This window comes from Petaurus breviceps, unplaced genomic scaffold (assembly GCF_028583685.1).
Source record: "Petaurus breviceps papuanus isolate PSGF00001 unplaced genomic scaffold, PetGlider_PUasm1.0 185, whole genome shotgun sequence".
In the NCBI taxonomy this organism is placed as follows: domain Eukaryota; kingdom Metazoa; phylum Chordata; class Mammalia; order Diprotodontia; family Petauridae; genus Petaurus; species Petaurus breviceps.
In genome coordinates this window covers 26768452-26776038 of record NW_027185797.1, presented here as the reverse complement: position 1 = coordinate 26776038, position 7587 = coordinate 26768452, and the positions used below count along the sequence as shown (strand labels likewise).

The following is a 7587-nucleotide window of genomic DNA, read 5'->3' as shown; positions in this document are numbered from 1 at the left end:
AAGTGGACAATATGTACACTGGACAAGTGGCCAGCCAGAATCTAGGATATGTTTGAGAGGAGGGTGGCTATTCAGGACTGAGTTGGTTTGGGTAGTCATGAGGTGCCTTCCAACCCTAAGGGAGAGTTCCGCCATAAAAACATCCAAAAATGTGCTGGAGCCAATGGCAGCAAAGTCTCCTGTTCTAGCTTTATTTTCAGATTAATGAGGGGCAAGCCAGATGCTATTTGTTCAAGCCCTTGCTCTTGGAAACTGCCCTTGTCCACTTGCCTGTGTTAGAACAGAAAAGGAGCATTATTTTTTCTCTGATGATTTCAGTATCTCAGGGTCAGCATTCTTAAGACTGTGCTCAGGGTCTCATTGCCCAACCCCATCGATATGGAAAGTTTGGGGAGATTGGATGGAATTTATTGAGCCCCGGACATATCCTGAAATGGAACATTTTGAAAAATAACCCTGATTTCAGCTTATTTTATGGTCTTTGGTCCTACATGTAGAAGGCCTGGGATTGAGGAGATGGGGGAAGAAAGGGAATCAGGTTCACCAATTATTGAGAATTTCCTTAGCTACTTCTTCCAAGCACAGCAGCTGTTGATGTCACTGTGTCTCTAAGAGGCAGCTTTCAGTGGTGAATAAAGTTCTGGATTGGCATTGAGGGCCCCAGGTATGAATCCTGACTCAAATACTTCCTACCTGTATGACTGTGGTCAAGTCACTTAATTGCTCCCAGACTCAGTTTTCTCAACTGTGAAATAATAATTCCTACAGAACTTGCCTTGCAATGTTCTTGTGAGAGTCAAATAAGAAAATGTATATCAAATGCTTTCAAATTTTAAAGCACTATATTTGTATGTTTGTATGTATGCATCTGCATGGCAATTACTATTATTGTTTAAAACCATAACCAACTAAATCCTCAGCTCCCTCACCCATCTCCTCCTACTTCCTTGCCAGCTGTTACACTGAACTTTTCAAATACCCAAATTAAGAAAAGAGATTAAGCCCAGCAATACTCTAAACTATTAAATAATAATAATTTTTTAAAACTCCCAGAGTCCATTTTGTTTCTCTTTTGCTTTTTATGGGTCTGCTGCTTTAAGAGGCTGCAGCAGCAGTAATGACCTTCAGTTCAAACTACTTCCTGTCTGTTAATGACCATCTGGGTGAAAGGCCCCAGACTTGAATCCAGTTTCCTTCCAGCAGGCAGTGGTGGCTGGGAACCCATCACCTTGTTACCATTACTGCCCAAATCATGTTATTTCCACATTACTGTCAAATTAACTCCTTTTCTCAGAGTGATTTCAACATGCTTTAGGCTGTTTCAAGTCACCCATAGAATTTTTTCTCCCTCTTTTATTTTTAAGGACAAGTAAGACAATGTCAACACTCACTGTGAAACTGGAAAAGTATGTTGGGCAGTTGTGGAAAGAAAGCAGTCAGACCTCGGTGTGGTCTGAGTTAACAGGACAACTAGATGCAGAAAATGCATTGCACTGTTACGGAGACGAGTCGGAAGAATATGTTCCAGCCTTTAGATGTTTCTATTAGGAAATGGGTTTATTGACATAGTTAACCATTAACACATACATCATGGGTGAATTTCCTATTGGAAGATGAGCTAGGGTGAGGATTTGGAATGGGGTACATGCCTTGCTAATACAGGAATGGTCTACCATGGAATTTCAGAGACAAACACTGGTCTTTTCTGTCACTCTTTCTTTGAGGATCATGATTATAATCCTAAGGAAAAGAAATGGATGAGAGTCAGAAGGGCTGATGGGAAGAAAAAATAGAATAAACACATCTGAAAGGTGTTGGACTGAAAGGACCAGTTTCTGAATTTGGGATGGGAAAGGGAGGCCTAGTAGATGCTCTTTTGGGCTCTCTGATAAAACTGCTCATACAACAATGAATGAGTCTGGGATGAGGGTGAAACCAAGTGACCTGTGAGCTCCATGGTCCCTAGAACAAGCATTAGACAGCAGCACCAGCAGTTCACTTCCATCTGGACCCAATGTGACACCCTGGACAGGAGCTGATTCCCTGAGTCATCTAGACCCCCAGGAAGGTTTAAAGGCACTAAACAAAAAGATTAAAAAGAGAGAGAGGGAGAGACAGCACCAGTCTGCCAGTCTCCACAGCATCCTCTCCAGACACAGAGCCACAGTTTCGTACCTCTAAAGAACAGTATTCCCAGAACACACACACACACACACACACACACACACACACACACACAGAGTTATTCATGTAAACCAAAGCACTATATTTAGTGTCAGATGCAGACTTCAGTAAATACAAAGGAAGGAATAACAATCCCATAAAGTTAAAGACCTCCGAGGTTAAAGAGTTTTTTACCCTTAAGATCTGGAAACAAACAGATTTTTTTTAAAAAAGGCTATAAGTATTTTCTAAAAGCTAGGTTGTAACTTTATCAATATTGGATAGCAGAGTCAAACACTGGGCATTTAGTGTATGGGTCAATTTTTTTAAAAATAATTTTTTCACAGTGAGTTCTAAATCCTTATAAGATTCTGCTGGTTTTAGTAGAAAGACACTCATTGGCACAGGGCTATTTCACATGGTACCCGCAGCTTCTCTCATTCAATATCAAGTAAGGCATGGAAGGGCTCACCCATGGCTGCAAATTAGTGAAGAGTTAGCCTCTTCACCCACTTCTACAATTGTGAAATTAGGTTTATCATCTAACTATAGCTTAATGGGAGCCAGGGCATGTGGATGATTTCTGTAGAATCCTTGGTCAAGTATCCCATGGTGTTTATTGTAATGACAGCTGGTAGAGATGCGGTGACCTCAAGGAGACACCCAGATGTTTCCCAGTGTCCATCAAGTCAGATGCAGGCATCACCACTGCATTTTCCTTTGCCTCAGGCAGGTAAGAGGAGATGGTCAAAGCCAGACAGAGAAGTCTAGCCTTCAACCGCAGAGAACAGATCCATCCCCCATTGAAATTGCTCCAAGGAAAGTATGCAGCCTTAAATTCTCAAAGTTGAACTGCTTTGTTATTTCATTATTGAACTTTACACAGCTTTATGCCAAGCATGGCTAGAAAACCCCGGGTGCTCATTAGTGGTCTGTTGGAGTTAGTTCAATGTCAGGACTGGCATAGTCTTCTTCACAGTTTCAAAGAATTCATGTGTATTTGTCTCAGCAGATAAAATCCGAGAAGCACCTGAATGATGCCTCAGCAAACAGGAATATGATGCCCAGGGGCCTCAGGAGAAGTTCCTCCACTTCTCCCTAGCTTCAACTGGGATTCCAGGGCCAGAAGGGGCTGCTGCCTTAACCTCCCAGTGAGGCTCCGAAGTTCCTTCTGTTTTTAAACAAAGGTGTGTCTTTCTAGAGGGCAGTGGTTAAACACAAAGGCTTGGCCAAAGGTCTCCCGCCTGGACTGTGGCCACAAAGGAGTAGAGAGATCCAGCTGGTGTGAAAAAGCATAATTCAGCCTTCTTCTTCTTTTTAAACAAACAGAACCAAAGATGACTGTTTGGGGGTGATAAAAAGGAAGAGGTCCTAATTCATTCACATGTCAGATATCAACCAGCCTGACACGACCCAGCTCTTCACACCAGCTATGCCCCAATTTTTTCTGCCTTGGATAGTCTAGAACTTCACATACTGGGGGCTGCAGGCCTAAGGCAAAAAGGGGGTGGGAAGCACAAAAGGAAGGTTTAAGGGAAAGGAGCTCGCTAGTGGAGAGACTTCGAGGAGGGATTTTGCCCCCTAGAGACCACGACGTTCCCTGGCTCCACTCCCAACCACTGGCCCCCGGGCCTCAGTCAGCAAAGCGCTGCATAAGATGGTCGTCCCGTCTGCTCCCTCCGCTGCCGCCCCCACTGTCCATGAAGCGGTCACAGGGGAACTCGATGAGGTCCGCCTCGCTCAGGGCGCACACCGCCGTTCGAGGCCGATGGGACTGGAAGCCTGAAAAGTCTGCTGAGACCCCGGTGCCCATTGAGCGAAGAGGCCGTCGGGTAGAATACATCTGACGCACGTGGACCGGGGCTCCCCCTTTCCGGCGGCCTCGCAGCTTCCTCCGAAGCCAGCGGGATGCCCAGGCCGCCAGTGCCAGGAACACCAACAGAGCGTTGACAGCCAGGAGTACCAGGGTCAGCAACTGGTAGTCCACGCCTCCGGCTCGCGCGCCGACGTGCCCAGCTTCGGGCAGGGTGACCAGCCCTGCACAGTGGTCCCGGGGAGCCACGGAGCAGACCCGGCCCCCAAGCACGGCCTCTACGCACACCAGGTAGGGAGTGTCGCCTCGCAGCTCCCGCAGCGTGGCTGTGTCGCTTCTCTCGGGTAAGTAAACAAAACGGTGGAATTTGGGCTGCTGACCGAAGCGGTCGAAAAGCAGACGGAAGCGTGCGCCGTCCAGTGGCCGTGGGCTGCGGTGCTCGCGGACAGCCCAGCGCACGGTGGCTGTGTCCGTGCCCACTGCCTCCACTGTCAGGTTGCAAAGGATAAATTTGTTGAAGTCGCATGGGTCAGACACCAGCGGGGGCAGCATCTCCTGGGCCACGGACGGGGCGGGCCGCTCCTGATGCTTCGCGGCGAGGCGCTGCATCTCCGCCCTCTGCCAGGAGTCGCTGTTGGCAGATGGGGCAGAGCTAGACGGGGCGTCCCTCTGGAAACTCGGGGTAGACCGGGAGGGGCCGTTATCTTCCCAGCTTGGGCTCGTCCCCTCGGGTTTCTGCAACAGATCCACAGGTGGGGACAGCTGAAGCGTAGTTGCTGAAGAGGAAGATGGTTGCTGGAGGCCTGGACCCCGCCGGCTAAGCCTCAGGCCACTCTGGTTACTGCTGTGTGTTCCCGCCCCCTCGTCCCAGGCCACTCCGGGATGGGCGCTCCAGTGCTGCTGCTGCTGTTGTTGGGACTGGGGCTGGGGTTTCGCAAGACCACCAAGAGGGGGCGCCCCCTGCTCCTCCCGGGCTCCAGCCGCTGTAGAGACAGCCCGCAGAACCGAGGCCGGGGAGGAGGAGGCGGCCAGGTCCGGGCAGGAGCCGTTCTGCAGCTGCACGTCGTCCAGGTAGTCGAGGTACTTGCCGCGCAGGGCCAGCGGGTGACGGCACTGCACGAACACCGTCAGCAGACGACCCTGCGAGTGCCAGTGGCCCATCCAGCGCTTCAAGCCGCGCAGACGGCAGTCGCAGGTCCAGCTGTTGCCGTCCAGGTCCAGACGGTAGAGGGCCGGGCTGGCAGTGAAGATGTCCCCGGCGAGAGAGCCGAGCTCATTGTCCCTCAGGTTGAGTTCGCGCAGCCGGGACAGGTGGCGGAAGGCGTCTGGGTGCAGCGCCGAGAGCGCGTTGCGGCTCAGGTCCAGAGTCTCCAGGCTGCCCAGTGGGTCCAGCAGCGCAGCGGGCAGCTCCCGCAGCCGGTTGCCCTCGAGGCGCAGCTCTCGCAGGGCACTCAGCCCCACAAAGGCCTCGGGCGCCAGGTGAACCAGCTGGTTACCGCTCAGGGAAAGCAGCCCCAGCCGGGGCAGATGTTGGAAAACGCGGCCTCCCAGCTGCTGCAGGCTGTTGGCCGACAGGATGAGAGTACTGAGCGAGCGCAGTGGCCCAAAGGTGGCCGGGTGGCGAAGCGAAGGCTGCAGCTCGTTGCCCGACAGGTTAAGGAAGCGCAGCTTACCCAGGTGTGCAAAGGCATTCTTGCCCAGGAAGCGGATGCGGTTGGCCTCCAGGTGCAGGTAGAGGAGGTTGCCTAGGGGGGCGAAGGCCGAGTCGGGCAGGGAGCCCAGTGAGTTGCCGTCCAGCCTCAGTTTGACCAGGCTCTCCAGGCCCTCGAAGGAGCCCCTGCTGAGCCTGCCGATTTCGTTGCCGTTGACGTAGAGGATGCGCAGCTTGGCCAGAGGGGCCAGCGTGCCGGGGACCAGACCCTCCAACAAGTTGTTCCCCAGGTAGAGCTCCTCCAGCCGCGAGAGTTTTTCAAAGGTCTTCGGGTGCAGGGAGCGGATCTGATTAAACTGCAGGTCGAGGCGCCGCAGCTGCGCCAGACGGTGGAAGTCGAAGGCGGTGATGTTGGCTATGAAGTTACCCCCGAGACTGTAGGTCAGCACTTCCTGGGGGCTGGGCAGGGCGCTGGTCTTAGGTACGGCGCGCAGCCCCCGGTTGGTACAAAGGAGGTGCTGCTGGTGCTGGCAGTCGCAGCGCTCCGGGCAGATGGGCTCCGGTGGTGGAGGCAGCGAGAAGCAGCCGCCCACCAGCAGCAAGAAGTGGACCGTCCAGGCGACCTCCATCCCCGACAGACCGACTTCGTGACGTGCGCTCGGGTCGCTCTGCTTAGCCCACAGCCCCGTTCATGCCCCTTTCCCTGACCGCAGCCTCCGCCAGTCGCCCGAGTCGCTCCGTCGGGGTCCTCCCTGGCGTAGGGCCGAGTTCTCTGGACTGGTTCCGCAACTGGCGGGAAGCTCCCAGAGAATCTAGTTTGGACCGAGCCCCGTAGCCCGAGCACCATCCGCGCCCTGGCGGCCGCCTGCCCGCCCGCCTGCCAGTCTGCAGACCGAGAGCAGCAGCCCCCCTGGGCGGGGCCGCGGAGTTCGGAGAGAAGCCGGCCCCTCTTCTTCTTTTGCTCCTCTGCGGGCCTGCAGCAAGGCCTGATTCCCGGCCCGCCCGGACTGCCTGGGCTGCAGGCGAGAGGGAGGTAGCTTAGCGCTCCCCAGAAGTTCCGGCCCGTCCGGGTTCCACCCAGCCCGAGCCTCGGGCGCCGAGCGGCTTCATAGCTTCTCTTCCTCTCTTCCTCCTCCACCGTTGCCTGGCCCCAGGGATCCACGCGAAGGGGGCACAAGGGCTGATCTGAGAGGGCGGCCCCCACGCCGCTGCCTGGGAGAGGCGAGTGAGCAGACTCTGGGGCTGCCGGCCGGAGCCCGAACTCCCGAAAGTGCTGAGGGAAAAGAAAGAAAAAAAAAAAAAAAACCGGGGCCGGAAATTCGTACTTCCCACACTTGGACCCCCCCTGGGACCCCAGGCGGGAAAGAGGATCCGGCGGGGCTAGGAGCTAGCCCCCCACGAGGGGGAGCAGGAAACCTTGGAGCCGCCCGGGGCCGCCGCCGCACCGCTTCTGGGCAACTCCGGGGACAGCGGCCCCCGAATGGGAATGGACGGATTGGAACCAGCTGCGGGGACTGGGACGGGCGGGCGGGGGCTGGGGAAGGAGGGCTAGAGGGGTGGGGGAGGGGGAGGAGGGGGAGAAAAGGGGAGGCTCTCTGGATGGAAGGGAGTGGGACGGCCAGCAGAGTGGGAGCAGGAGGACAACCAGCTGAGGGCGGGGGCGAGGAGGGAATAAGCTAGGCGACCAACGACGTCCGCAGACACACTGAGCCATTTTTATTTGAAAAGAGTAACCTGGCCCCTTCCCGAGAGCCGCAGGAGCGATAGAGTGTCCTCTCCGAGCAATCCGGTGGAAGTCAATTGCCTGGAGAGAACCACCCTCCCCGAGTTAGGGCAGGAAGTTTTCCCAGATCTTGGCCCGGGGCCATGAGCATTATATAGGAAGTTTTTGGCAGGCACATCAAGGCTGTCTGGAGAGTGCTGGTGAGCGGGAGCTGTCACTATTCTACTAAAAGAGGCC

At 54.3% G+C, this 7587-nt stretch overlaps 1 protein-coding gene across 1 annotated transcript; it reads right to left on the bottom strand.

Moving 5' to 3' along the window:
• Positions 1-1538: 1538 nt before the first annotated feature.
• On the bottom strand, positions 1539-7109 carry TRIL (TLR4 interactor with leucine rich repeats). The gene has a single exon (XM_069088636.1). The coding sequence runs from the start codon at positions 6254-6256 to the stop codon at positions 3797-3799; it is 2460 nt and encodes an 819-aa protein (XP_068944737.1). The 5' UTR covers positions 6257-7109; the 3' UTR covers positions 1539-3796.
• Between the last annotated feature and the right edge of the window lie 478 nt (positions 7110-7587).

Excerpts from the sequence above, each read along its gene's own strand:
- TRIL (XM_069088636.1), bottom strand. The coding sequence starts at position 6,256 with ATGGAGGTCGCCTGGACGGTCCACTTCTTGCTGCTGGTGGGCGGCTGC.